Source organism: Olea europaea, unplaced genomic scaffold (assembly GCF_002742605.1).
Source record: "Olea europaea var. sylvestris unplaced genomic scaffold, O_europaea_v1 scaffold602, whole genome shotgun sequence".
Classification (NCBI taxonomy): domain Eukaryota; kingdom Viridiplantae; phylum Streptophyta; class Magnoliopsida; order Lamiales; family Oleaceae; genus Olea; species Olea europaea.
In genome coordinates this window covers 81,492-95,680 of record NW_019264368.1, presented here as the reverse complement: position 1 = coordinate 95,680, position 14,189 = coordinate 81,492, and the positions used below count along the sequence as shown (strand labels likewise).

Sequence of the window (14,189 nt, the reverse complement as noted above, 5' to 3'; positions counted from 1 at the left end):
CATATGGAGAAAAGAGGGGACCTAGCCTATATATATAGGAAATAATTTGATTCGTCCCATTACGACTAGAATTCTAATTATGGTTTATTTCTGGCCCACATACTTTAAACTACCACGTAAAATTAATTACAATTCGTAAAGTGTAAAAGATCGAGTTGATCACTTAATAAATTTGACCAAAACACAAATATAATTATGTGCCATACATCTAACACGTAGAATAGTGAAGCCCACTTGTGGAATAATTAATTATTCCAACATTTGGTTGTCAATATTACAGGAGATTTGGAGACTACTGCTGCTGGATTCGAAGAAAGTAACTGCAAGTAGGCAATTTTAAAATCCGAAAGAGCTGTGGGAAAGGAGGAATTTTTGCCTGTCCCAAATCGGTTGTATTTCCGGTCACCACTGATAAAGCTAGAGATAAACAAAAAGATTTGCAAGGCATGGAGTCCACAATGAAGGAGTTATTGGTAATCACTTGCATTATGTTTTATGGAGTCTATAGTTGATTGCACTGTAGCTTAGATAATGGACTAAGTTATCTGTGCAGGACGACTCCTCTGCTCGATTACAAGAACTCAAGCGTCTTCATGATTATCAGATAGACATATTAAGGCAATTATTAGTGTTGCAAATTAGTTCTTTCGTTCTTGTTTTCTCTGTTTTGTGCTTCGAAATGTCTCTTTGGTGGTTATGCAATACTTTCCCCTTCTGTATTTGTTCCTACTCATCTTTTGAAATTGGATTTTTTTGATATCACAATCTAAAGAATGTGAAGCGTATATGTTTGTGCCGACCATATCTCATGCTGAAAGATCAACTTGCTAAGTCTAAGGCCGATGTAGTTCAATATCATTCTCTTTATGCGAAACTACAGGTTGTAACTGGTTGGTCATTTTATTTTTAATGCCATTTTTTTTTTGTGAAGAAAATTTAGTTATATTGCTCACTCATCTATCTAAATTCAGGTCGAAAAAGGCAATCTTGCCTGAAGGGAAAAAGATACTCTTATTAGAAAAGAATTAGTTGATTTTTTCATCAAGCTTCAGCTGTTGCCGATTCTAGAATTAAGGACCTAGAGGCAGATATAGAAAAGTGCATCAAAGAAAAAAAATGGATCGAAAAAAAGAGGGAAGAAGTGCCTAAAGAACCTGGTATGAAGATTTTGATGATTCCCTCATGTGACATGTCCTTATTGGTACTGTCAGTAAGTTTCATGTCCTTTTGATTTCAGATAGGTTAGAAATCATTGTGGAGTTCGAAGGTATAATTTATTCGTTTCCTGAGGAAATGTGTAGCGTGCAAAATCAGTTTAGTAGATTCAAGGAGGATGCTTCAGATGTTCATAGTCTGTGAGCTGATGTAAAGTCTCTTGCCAACATTCTTGATCGTAAGGTGGGATTTCTTTTACTTGCAGTTTTCTTTTGTTTTCAAATTGCTGCTTATGCTGGTCAAAACCTTCTGTTAATATCTGCAGGCTATGGAATTGGAAGCTTCTTTATTGAGTTCAGTTGAACAAAATGCTGGAATACAGAAGTTGCAAGCTGTGGTACGAGTTTTCCCCTTCATTACATAAGTGTGAAGAAATATGTCTGTTACTACGTTGTCGTCCATCTGATATACTATTCTTCTCTTGACATGAGGTGCAAAGGGAATGATCTTTTTCCTATCCCCACTACTCGTTTATCCTGGCTCCGAAACAAACCACCATGTGCCTGATGAATGAATGAAAGAAAGTGTCTATGAGGCTACAAGCCTTCACTCGATTAGCCGTACCAGTATAACAATTATGGAGGAAATTCACGTCGAATTATTTTTAACAATGCAACGGAGCTTCCTAATTGGCATACCTGTTATAACTTTCCACTAATACCTACGCAAGATAGTGCTAACAGGTGAAACAGCTTTATGTACAATCTGACAATATTGTAAGATCAGGAAAAGTTTAATGACTGAACTTACGTATTCTCTTTTAACATTTTATGGATGAGTTAAACTCACTAGACAAGAACTGTAGCTATCACTATCTGTATTGCATAGTCCTGCTTTCTGAACAAAGATCGTTAATATCTTGGGTTGGTTTCAAATATAGTAGAGACTTTCTTCAGCTTTTTTAATTTCAATTTTCTTGGTACAGGTCCGTGGTTTAAAGGAAACCATTTCAGACTTGAAGCTTTATAGGGAAATGTACAGACATGAATCAACGTATTCAAGGTTAGTGTTTCTTGGGGATTTCTGCTTTAGATTTCATTCAATGTCACTTATGTTGGATCCAAATGACTTCTTCATAATTTTGTTTGCTCTTGAAAAATGTGGTTGTATCTCTGAACATATTATAAACTTGAGTCCCATGGTCTTATCATTCTCAGGTATTTATTGCTTTTATCAGTGCTAACGTGTTTATACTGCTGATGTTTGCCTTTTGATCTATTCCTGTGTAGGGGTGGGCGCGGGTCGATTCGGTTCGGTTCTCTTTAGAACCGAACCGAACCAAACTTTTCGGGTATCTAGTAAATGGAACCGTCGGGTCCAAATATAATTATGGAACCGTTTGGGTTCGGTTCCATTCGGTTCGGTTCGGTTCGGATCGGTTCGGTTCCGTTCGGTTCTGTACTATAATTAAATTTTTTAACATTTATAACAACGTTATATAAATACGACTAATGATACATTCAATAGTTTTGGAATGTCAGAGATTAGTAAACTATCTTATTCAAATGATCGCTACGATCAAAGTTTCGGTCGGGGAAAGTCACGACTTCGATCGGAGGTCAGAGTGTCGGCCGACGATTGTATAGATTTTGGAATATTAGATAGGCTGCGAGAGTGAGTGCGAGAGTCGAGACAACGTTATGCACTTTATTGTAGGTGCTTAGGGTTATTTAGTGGATTTGATTTGTTTGACTAAGAAATGAAACAATAAAATGGGTAATTGGGCCAAAAATTAAAAAATTAGAAATGAAACAAATTATTGGGCCAAAAATTTGGATTTAGAAATCATTAATTTGTTAATTTGTTTAGAAAAAATTAAAATTAAAATAATTTGATTTACTCAATATAAAAACTATTCCTGTGTAGGAAATCGTCTATAATGGAAAGATATCAAAATCTTTCCATTAATAGTGTAATTGATAGTTTTATAGGCTGAAATTACTCTCTAATATTATGAGACCCTTTTTTTCCTTTTTTGGCTCCATTATGTATTATAAAAGGATGTAAATAGTGATATTCAATCATCAAGAAATAAAAGAATAGTTCTTGGTCCCGTTTTGTTCATGGTATCAGAGCCTAAATTACCTTTTCTCGAACCAGTGGTTGTTCTCGCGAGTTTCTCGTGTTTCCGACATCTTCGTGTGTTTCCGGTGCCTTTAGAACTCGGTGTCCATAGTGGATCTTTTGTTCAAGTCGAACGCAGGTGGTCGTGTTTCAGCACAATCTCGGAGTGTTCTGGTTTCATCCGATTCTCCTTTGTGGTGTCAGAAGTGGGAGTCAACTTTCCGACGTGAGTGAAGGTTGCGTTGTTGTTCTGGGAGGCCCGATTTTACCTCGTCATCTTTCTGGGAGGCGATTTTGCCTCTTTTGTCGGATTTCAAAGGGTTGGTGTGAAAATTGGATCATAGTATCACGGTATCGGGTTTTGCCACTTTTGGGTTGATTGTTGTCTCGATTTTGGGCTTCACTTGTAGTGTTGGGCCATTTGTTGTGTTGGGTTAATTAAACCAAGGTATTGGGCTTGAAAAAATTGGGCCTGAAGTTATGGGTATGTCAATTAAAAGACAAATTGATTAGAAGTCAAGACAAGGCATTAGAATTTGGGAATATCAAGCTGAGGCTAATACCAATCCTGCTCAAATTGATGCATTCAATCCCGAAGAATTGGAACAGCTCTACCGAATTTTTTCCAAGTTTCAAACTTCCGGTCAATCCCTTTCTAATGGTCATTCAAACTCCTTATTTCATAACGGGAATTTCTTGAGTCTCTTATGTACCACGTCAAAATCTATAACCCCTTGGATCATCGACTCAGGAGCATCCGATCATATGACGGTACATATCATCTCTTTTCGTCTTATTCAACTTGTGCTGGTAATGTTGAAGTCGAAATCGCAGATGGCTCCCTCTCATCTGTTGCAGGAAAAGGGATTATAAAACTCTCTAACTCTATAACACTCGAATCTGTCTTACATGTTCCAAATTTTTCTTGTAATCTATTGTCAATTAGCAAGCTAACTAGAGACACTAATTGTTTCGCTAAATTCCTTTCATCTCACTGCATTTTTCAGGACTTTTTATCGAGGAAGACAATTGACAGTGCTAAAGAGTGGGGGGGTCTGTACTACTTTGAGGAGGCTGATGTGAGTAAACAACGTCAAATTTCAACTTGTGAGTCTACATCTCTTTCTAGGGATAATGAAATTCTGTTATGGCATTATAGACTAGGCCACCTGAATTTTCAATTTTTGAAACGTGTCATCCCTTCAATTTTCTCGAATAAAATTCCAATTGATTTTCAGTGTGAACATTGTGAACTTGTGAAACATCACCGCACTTCTATCCAACCTCTATATACAAACCATCTAAGCCCTTTACTATGATCCACAGTGACTTATGGGGACCATCTCGAACCGCTAATCGAACACACACAAGATGGTTTATCACATTTATAGATGATCATACTCGAGCATGTTGGGTCTACCTACTAAAAGATAAATCTGAAGTCCGCTTCGCGTTTATCAATTTTCATTCAATGATTCAAACACAATTTTAGACTTAAATCCAAATTCTCCTCATAGATAATGACACGGAATATTTCGATACTACATTACGAGACTATTTACAAAAACATGGGATAGTCCACCAAACTTCTTGTGTCAATACTCCTTAACAAAATGGGATTCCAGAACAAAAAAATAAACACATTCTCGAAGTTGCCCGTGCCTTACTATTTACTACAAATGTGCCAAAACTATTTTGGGGTGATGCCATTCTAACAGCAACCTATCTGATCAATAGAATGCCCAATTGTACCCTATCCTTCGACTCACCACTTCAGAAATTCCAAACACACTTTCCTACCTCTCGCCTTTACCCTAACCTACCTTTGAAAGTGTTTGGATGCATGACCTTCACTCATATTCACTCTCATCATCGAAATAAACTAGAATCCCGTGCACTTAAATGTGTATTCATTGGATACTCATCCACTCAAAAGGGATATAAATGCTATGATCCATCAACATATAGAGTCTTTGCTAGTCTAGATGTCACCTTCATTGAAAAAATACCCTATTTCAAAACCCCTCTATTCAGGGGGAGAATCTGAGTGAAGAGTGGCATTTTGAAGAGTTCTTCAACTTTGATCTCTCCCCTCTTGAACCAACCTATACTGAACAGGTCAAGTCAAATATACCATCTATCGAAGGGAACTTCAATACAGGGGGAGATGTAGACAGACAGAATGACAAGGAGATGCTAGTTTACTCAAGGAGGCCAAATCCAAAGTACAAAGGAAACCTCGCACCTCAAGCACCAAAAGAGTTCGAAGCACCAAAAGAGTCCGAAACGATGATGGGGCCTAATGAAAACCTACCTGATAAATCTGGATCTCCAAATGACGATTTACCTATTGCTCTCATAAAACAAACTCAGTCATGTACTCTCCACCCTATCTCTAAATTTGTCTTATAAAACTTTATCTACAAAATTTCGTACTTTTACTGCTAATCTTGAAAATACAAAAATTCCTAGGAATATTCAGGAGGCCTTGGAAGTTCCCAAGTGGAGAGAAGCACTAATGGAAGAAATGTATGCCTTAGAAAAAAATGAAACTTGGGATATGATGTAGTTACTAAAGGGTAAGAAATCAGTTGGTTGTAAATGGGTCTTCAATGTGAAGTATAAAGCTGATGGGACGATAGAACGCTATAAAGCTCAACTGGTAGCCAAAAGATACACACAGACATATGGTATTGATTATATGGAGACATTTGCACCAGTAGCAAAACTGAACACTGTTCGGGTTCTCTTATCTCTAGCAGCCAATTTGGATTGGCCTCTCCAGCAACTGGATATTAAGAATGCTTTCTTAAATATAAAATTGGAAGAGGAAGTTTTCATGACAGTACCTCCAGGATTCAGCAATGAGGTTGGAAAAGATTGGGTATGCAAACTCAAGAAATCATTATATGGCCTTAAACAATCACCAAGAGCTTGGTTTGATAGATTTGCAAAAGTGTTGAGGAATCAAGGTTATCAGCAAGGGAAGTCAGATCATACCATGTTCTTCCGACAATCTGAAGAAGGGAAAATAACAATTCTAATTGTGTATGTGGATAATATAATCCTCACTGGCAACAATATAGATGAGATGGACAGATTAAAGAAAAGCCTGGCTACTAAATTTGAAATGAAAGACCTACGATTGATGCGGTACTTCTTGGGTATGGAAGTAGCAAGATAAAAAAGAGGTATCAGTGTATCACAACGTAAATGCATCCTTGACCTGCTGACTCAAACTGACATGCTTGGTTGTAGGCCGAGTAACACACCTATAGAATGTGGAAAGATGACAAATGAAACAGGGAGACCAATTGAAAAGGATGGATACCAACGACTGGTTGGTAAATTGATCTACCTGTCATATACTACTAGACCAGACATTGCCTTTGCGGTCAGTGTTGTAAGTTAACACATGCACTCACTGAAGGAAGCTCACCTAGAAGCAGTACACAAAATTCTCAGGTATCTAAAAGGCTCCGTTGGAAAGGGATTATTCTTCAAGAAGTGTGAAAAAAGGAAAGTAGAAATATTTGCAGATGTTGATTGGGCCGGATCAATAGAAGATCGGAGATCAACGTCAGGTTATTGTGCCTCTGTATGGGGAAATCTAGTAACCTGGAGAAATAAAAAATAGAATGTAGTGGCAAGAAGCAGTGCCGAAGCAGAATTCAAAGCAGCTGCACAAGGGATATGTGAAGGACTATGGTTAAAGAAACTTTTGGAGGAATTGAAGGTTGGAATGAAATTACCAATAAAACTCTATTGTGATAATAAAACAGCCATCAGTATTTCACTCAACCTAATTCAGCATGATAGAACAAAGCACGTGGAAATTGATAGATACTTCATCAAAGAAAAGGTTGAAGGAGTCATTTGTATGGTGTATGTCCCTACAAGGGAACAGAGGGCAGATATCCTTACTAAAGGGTTGTGTAATATCTTGAATTTTTTATTACTAGTCATTAGATTAAAAATTAAGACTTAAGTGTGCCAGCATTAAAGTCTAATGACCTTATTGGTTATTGACTTAGTTAAATGACCTTATTAATTACTAGTCAATAGTTTGAGGACCTAAGTAAAGAGTTAAATTGGAAGTTAAATGAAATTATTTGTAAATATGTCAATTAGCCATGATTAGAGATGCGTTATTTGATCACATGCATTAATTCACCACATTTTAAGCTAAGTAATTGCTTTGACTACATAAATTAAGATAATTGATTAGACCACACGCATTATTTATACCAAGATTCAAGCCAAGTCAATTAATTTGATCACATGATTAAAGGAATTGATTTGACAACTTTCAAGACATGCACCAATTATGCTTTGACCATGCCTAACATCTAGCCATTTTCTTTCAATTTTCTATACATGGTTCAAGAACTTGCACTATAAATAGGAGTTAAACTCAATATTGGACTATCCCTCACCAATTATTTTACACTCTTCCTATTTATCTCTATCACTTTGTCTCTGCACCTTTACTATTTCTCTTGTCTTTTTCATATTAAATTTATTCAAACTTACACAATCACACAACTGGGCACGCGACTCAAGGATCTCCCTCCAACAATCACTTCTTCTATCATTTTTGAATTGTCAAGTGAAAGATGAGTGTAGTAGTACGAATTGTTCTTTCATTATTTAAATTATGGAAATTTATGTTATAAATATGATGATACGAAAATTTTAGCCATGATTATGATAAGGGTCCTATATGTGTAAGTTCAAAGAACCGGAGTTTAGTAGCCCTACGCACGGGAATTATAGACACGAAATTCGAATTTTAATTCTCGTGTCTCCATATGTATGTTATAATTTTCCGTAATTAAATATGAGATGGAAATTCGTTATTACTCATTTATTGATATTTATGTCTCACATGTATAAGTTAAATATTTTATAGGTAATTAAAAGAGGCGGGTTTGAGGCGATCGGAGGTGGATTGTGCTTGCGTGGTTGAAAATGAATAATGATTTAAGTAGTTAAAGATTTTTAATGAAGTTTATTGTATTTTCTTTAAAATTTGTTTTAAACCTTTCACATTCAAAAGATATTATGTTTTTCTTTCATTATTTATGAAAGTATTATTTTACGGTAGATGTATAATGATTCCAAAGGAAAAAATTTGGGTCATTACAGGTTGTCTCAACGAGATTTTAACGATTTCATCAGCAAGTTGTATATGATTAATATTTACAATCCAACTTGAAGGGGAGTGTAGGAAATCGTTTATAATGGAAAGATATCAAAATCTTTCCATTAATAGTGTAATCGATAGTTTTATAGGTTGAAATTACTCTCTAATATTATGAGACTGTTTTTTTCCTTTTTTGGCTCCATTATGTATTATAAAAGGATGTAAATAGTGATATTCAATCATCAAGAATCATAAGAAAAGTTCTTGGTCCTGTTTTGTTCATCCTGTTTATACCTATATAGTTTGTCCAATGCACCTAGCCTGTAATTCTGGACAATGTTAAGTTTGGACAAATTCAATATTAATATAATAGAATGGTCATTGTACTCTCCTATGTATTTCTTTGAGTGTTCTTGAGATTCTCCAATGCTTAACAATGTTTATCCTTGTTTTTGGCACTTGTACTGTAAATGGAATTGACGCCGACGTTATTGCATATTTCATTCATTTCAGATTCTTGATGAATAAAGACGAGTATTTAATGTTGTTTTCCCCCCATTGATATAGATGTCATAATAGTAGTTGCTTTAGTGTGCGTATACTGGTTTGATATAGCATCCAGCATGGTTTCCAATTTATAACCTGGGTATATTGATTGCAGGGAAGTGTATGAAGCTAGAAATGGGGAAATTAAGGCATGGGCTTATGTTCGGAGCCTGATTACTTCTCTTGAGGGACAGAATTTGGAGTCACGACTTAAAGCCTCAATTGAAGCTAAAGCAAAATCCCAGAAAAGGTTAGCGGCAGCAGAAGCTGAGATTGGTGACCTGAGACAGAAGTTAGAGGCCTCTAAAAGGTTTGTTCTACATCGTGCTGGTATTTGCTTAGTGTCTTCCATAATATTTTTCTATTTTCTAGTTCTCATCAACTGAAACTAAATTAAGCTCGAAGGCTATTTTGCCTCTTCCCATTTTACCTTTCCATCCATTCCATCATCGTCATCATCATCTATTCATCTGCTGCTTCTCCTCTGTACATTTCTCAAGCCTCTCTTCATTGGATCACGAATGCTTGAACTCGAAGATTCATAGCAGATTCTGAAGTGGATTCTAGTATTTCCTCAAGAAAAGGTAATATTTTCTAATTACTAGATGAATTCAGAAGAACATATTCTCCTCACTGAGGTAGTTATCTGCTTTGAGATTTGAGTTCTGGTATTGACTGCTATGGATCTAAGATGTTAGCCTTCTCCCTCATTTTATCTTTTTGCATATTTTATTGCTTTTCTGTTCCTCCAGCATGATGATGTTTCAATTGATTGCTAACTTGATATGTTGCAATGTCATGGCATGTACACAGAATATAGTAATTCTTATAAATGGAAGGGATCAATTAAATTCTTTCATCCAAGGTTGAGGAAGAGTTAGTTGTACAAATAATAACCACGTCATACACCTGATAGGCCCCCGGTTAATTTCACATACGTGAGGAGGAAGAAAGGGGAAAAGGCGGTTAGCAACAAACTAGATGGGGCACCTGATCAGTTGGTTAAGAAGGGTAGATTAGGAAACTGAGTCAGGGAGAGGGAGATGGCTATAAATGTAATGGGAAGGGTGTTATTTCATTCACTAACGTTTTCTTGGTTGTAAGTCGTGGGGGAGAGACTAGGCCTCTCGAAAGCCTTGGATTTCTTCCCCCTTCTTTCTTTTCCAGTAATTCAATAAAAGTATATTCAGTATTGAAACTATTTTACTACATAAGGATCCTACCAATTTGGTATTAGAGCAGAGATCTTGAGAGAATGACGATTGCTGAACGAATGAGTGTTTTGGAAACCCGAATGGATGGAATCAAAGGTGAGTTACAAGAACTGGGAATCATGAGAGCAGAGATTCAAAAGGACCTGGCGTCCATGATGGAACAATTCGAATTCATCTGAAAAAGGTTGGAAAGTATGGAGTTGGATCCAAAAGAAAAGGGAGTAGCAACCAGTCCAGCAGAACCCACCCTCACCTCAGAGACATTGGCCAAATTTACTGGAATGGGGTCTAAGTCAGAAGATCAGGGGAAGACTTCATTCATGGCTGATTCAGCCATATATTGCTATAGAGTGATGCCATTTGGGTTGAAAAATGTTGGGGCAACATATCAGAGGCTCATCAACAAAGTCTTCGCCGATTTGATAGGGAAGAACATTGAGGCCTATGTGGACGACATGGCTGTAAAGAGTAAGAAGGTAGAGGAACACATATCCGACCTGGAGGAGGTGTTCTTCACCCTACGAAAATATAAGATGAAGCTCAACCCAGAGAAGTGTGTATTCAGCGTAGCTTCAGGAAAGTTTCTGGGTTTCATGATCACTCATCGGGGGATTGAGGCCAACCCCGATAAGATTCAGGCTCTTGCAGCAATGGAATCACCAAGGACCGAGAAGGAGGTTCAAAAGTTGACAGGCAGGGTAACTGCTTTAAACAGGTTCATGTCCCGAGCAGCTGACAGGTGCTTCCCCTTCTTCAAAGCCCTCATGGGGAATCATTACTTTGAATGGAATGAGGAGTGCGAGAAGGCTTTTCAAGAGCTCAAGCAGACTTTGAAATCTCCTCCTATCCTCACCAAACCCGAGCTCGGGGATACTTTGTATTTATGCTTAGGCGTATCCCAGAATGCAGTGAGTGGTGTCTTAGTGAAAGAGGTTAACAGGGCCCAGCAACCCATTTATTATGTAAGTAGAGTTCTACTTGATGCAGAAACAAGATACACTTTGACAGAACAGCTTGCCTTTGTATTAATAGTGGCAGCACGAAAACTTCGGCAATATTTTCAGTCGCATCCTATTGTAGTGCTCACCAATCAGCCTCTAAAACACATTCTTCAGAAACTAGACGTCTTAGGAAGATTACTGAGGTGGACAATTGAACTCGGAGAATTTGACATAGAGTTCAAGCCCCGTCCATCTATCAAAGCTCTGGCGTTAGCTGACTTCATTGCAGAACTCACCTCAAGGCCTCGGGGGCTAGATGGTAGCTCGACCCGACCATATGTGTGTGGCAAATTTTCGTACATGGAGCATCAAACTCCTCAGGCTCGGGCGCAGGAGTCATAATTACAAGCCCGGACATGCTTATAAACATTCAGTGCGCACCCAGGTTCGAATTTGAGGCAAGCAATAATGAGGCAGAGTATGAGGCCGTCATCATAGCCATGAAACTCGCCATAAATCTCGAGCTTGAAAATATCAAAATTTACAGTGATTCCCAGTTGGTAGTTGGACAAATCGAAGGGACGTTCGATAGGAAGTACGAGAAGATGAGCTTATACTACTTGAAAGTGCATGATCTCCAGAGAAAGTTCAAGAGTTGTGAAATTGTGAAAATTTCTCGGGCTGAGAATTGTAAGGCCGATGCCTTGTCAAGATTGGTGTTCATGGGAATAGATGGCTTGACAGGACAGTTCACGTCAAAATTGTAACCGAGCCAAGCACCAGTCAGACCATAGGTGTCATGGATATTGATAATGAGCCGTCGTGGATGGACCCAATAGTAGACTTCATAAAACATGGTAGTCTTCCAGAAGATCCTCGAGCAGTGAGGAGCATCCAGTCCAAAGCTCCGATGTATTGAATGATTGAAGAAGTTTTATTTAGCAGGAGCCTCACACTTCCATACCTCAGATGCCTTAGGCCTTCCGAATCATCCCAAGCCCTAGAAGAAGTTCATGAAAGAGTATGTGGGAACCATCAAGGAGCTCGGGCATTAGCCTTCAAGCTCATAAGGTATGGATATTATTGGCCAACCATGAAGAAAGACGCACAGGAATATGTCAAGAAGTGTGACAAGTGCCAAAGATTTGGCAATGTCATCCACCCTCCCGCAAAGGACCTCACTAACATTAGTTGCACAGCCCCATTTGAGCTGTGGGAAATTGACATCCTTGGTCCCTTTCCAATAAGTAGGGGACAATTGAAGTTTGTGGCTGTAGAGTATTTCATTAAGTGGGTGGAGGCTGAGCCTTTAGCAACAATTTCAGAGCCGAAGTTAAGAAGTTTCATTTGGAGATCTATCATATGTAGGTTCGGAGTACCGAAAGTCCTCATAACTGATAATGGCAGGCAGTTCGACAATGCACAATTTAAAAACTTTTGTTCCAACCTAGGGGTTGATCACCGTTTGACGTCAGTTTCCCATCCTCAAAGTAATGGTCTCGTCGAAGTGACCAATCGGATTGTATTGCAAGACCTCCATACAAGGATCTGGTATGCAAGAGGTTCCTGGTCTGACGAGTTACCTTCCATACTTTGGACGTATAGAACGTCCCATAGAACTGCTACGGGGGAAACCCCCTTCATGTTGGCTTTTGGTATTGAGGCCACCATCCCTGTTGAAGTCAGGTTACCCAGCCAAAGGAGACTCGAGCCCGAAGATGCAGGGCAATCACTGAACATCTCGACCTCTTGGAAGAAGTTCGTGATCAGGCAACTTTAAGAATGACCTCCTACCAAGATAAAACAGCAATGTACTTCAATAAAAAGGTGAGGACGCGGAGATTCAGAGCTGGAGACCTTGTGTTAAGAAGGGCCGAAGCAGCAGGTTATGCCCCGGGCAAGCTAGGACGAGTTTGGGAAGGACTCTTTGAAATCATACGACAACTCTAAAGAGGTGCATACAATTTAAGGGATACATCAGGAAGACCACTTCCAAGACCATGGAACATCGAGAATTTAAAAATATATTACAAGTAACCTAGTCTTCCAGTTATCAGTAGTCGGGCCTGCACGTCAAGGTTCACGTTTTCAATTCTCAGGCCTGCATGCCAAGTTTTATTTTTTCGGTAGTCAGGCTTGCGTGCCAAGGTTAACGTTTTTAGTCGTCAGGCCTGCGTGCCAAATCTATTTTTAATGTATAATAAGAATTAAGATATTCGTCAAAATATGATCTAGCTACAAAAAACCTTGCCCTACGCAAGCAACTCAAGACTTGCCTCGTGCAAGCAATTAAAAAGCATTGCCTCGTGCAAGCAATCAAAAAGTCTTGCCCTGAGCAAGCACATCAAGTAACATTCCCAATCACACAGTGCCCAATCAATGATGTGAGAGATCTTATAAAAGACCATCACTGTCCTCGGGAATCACGCTATAGGTCGATATAATTATGTTATCATGGAGTCCTCGAGATAAACATGCATAATATGCTCAACGCATAGTGTTCAAAAATAATTTTACAAATTGAGTCCTCGAGATAACTTGTGTACATGCTCGAGCTCAACGCATAATGTTCAAAAATGATTTTACAAATTGAGTCCTCGGGATACTCATGTACATGCTCTAGCTTAACACGCAGTGTTCAAAAATGATTTTACAAATTAAAGTCCTCGAGACAATTTGTCTACATGCTCGAGCTTAACGCATAATTTAAAAAATGATTTTATAAAATTCAGTCCTTAAGAGTTATTTATCGAGCATGACAGAAATAAATCTTTGTTGTCGGTGAATAAGTACGTCAAGGCTACAACTTCACTTAGGCGTCGAGCTGTTTAATACATCTTAGGCGTCGAGTTATTTATTTGGTCTAGGCATCGAGCTGTTTAATACATCTTAGGCGTCGAGTTATTTATTTGGTTTAGACGTTGAGCTGTTTAATACATCTTAGGCGTCGAGTTATATAATTATTCTAGGCGTCGAGCTATGGATTCTCTTAAAAGTCGAGCTAGGTCACATCACTTAGCATAGTTCTCAAATGAACTTAATGCTTGAGGCTCGTGCAAACAT

General features: G+C 38.2%; 1 protein-coding gene across 4 annotated transcripts in view; it reads left to right on the top strand.

The window, feature by feature from the left end:
• Positions 1–285: 285 nt before the first annotated feature.
• The window catches only part of LOC111389626 (E3 ubiquitin-protein ligase BRE1-like 1), a 48,666-nt gene continuing 34,762 nt past the window's right edge, over positions 286–14,189 (top strand). For 3 of the 4 annotated variants that reach the window (XM_023014555.1, XM_023014554.1, XM_023014556.1), the window contains exons 1-7: positions 286–473; positions 554–880; positions 972–1,157; positions 1,238–1,398; positions 1,481–1,552; positions 2,141–2,217; positions 9,087–9,281. In XM_023014555.1, coding sequence (XP_022870323.1) covers positions 1,484–1,552; positions 2,141–2,217; positions 9,087–9,281 — 341 coding nt within the window. In that variant the 5' untranslated portion in view covers positions 286–473; positions 554–880; positions 972–1,157; positions 1,238–1,398; positions 1,481–1,483. Of the gene's footprint in view, positions 474–553; positions 881–971; positions 1,158–1,237; positions 1,399–1,480; positions 1,553–2,140; positions 2,218–9,086; positions 9,282–9,471; positions 9,932–14,189 lie in introns of those variants that run through there. The other variant, XM_023014557.1, reaches the window with a different exon arrangement.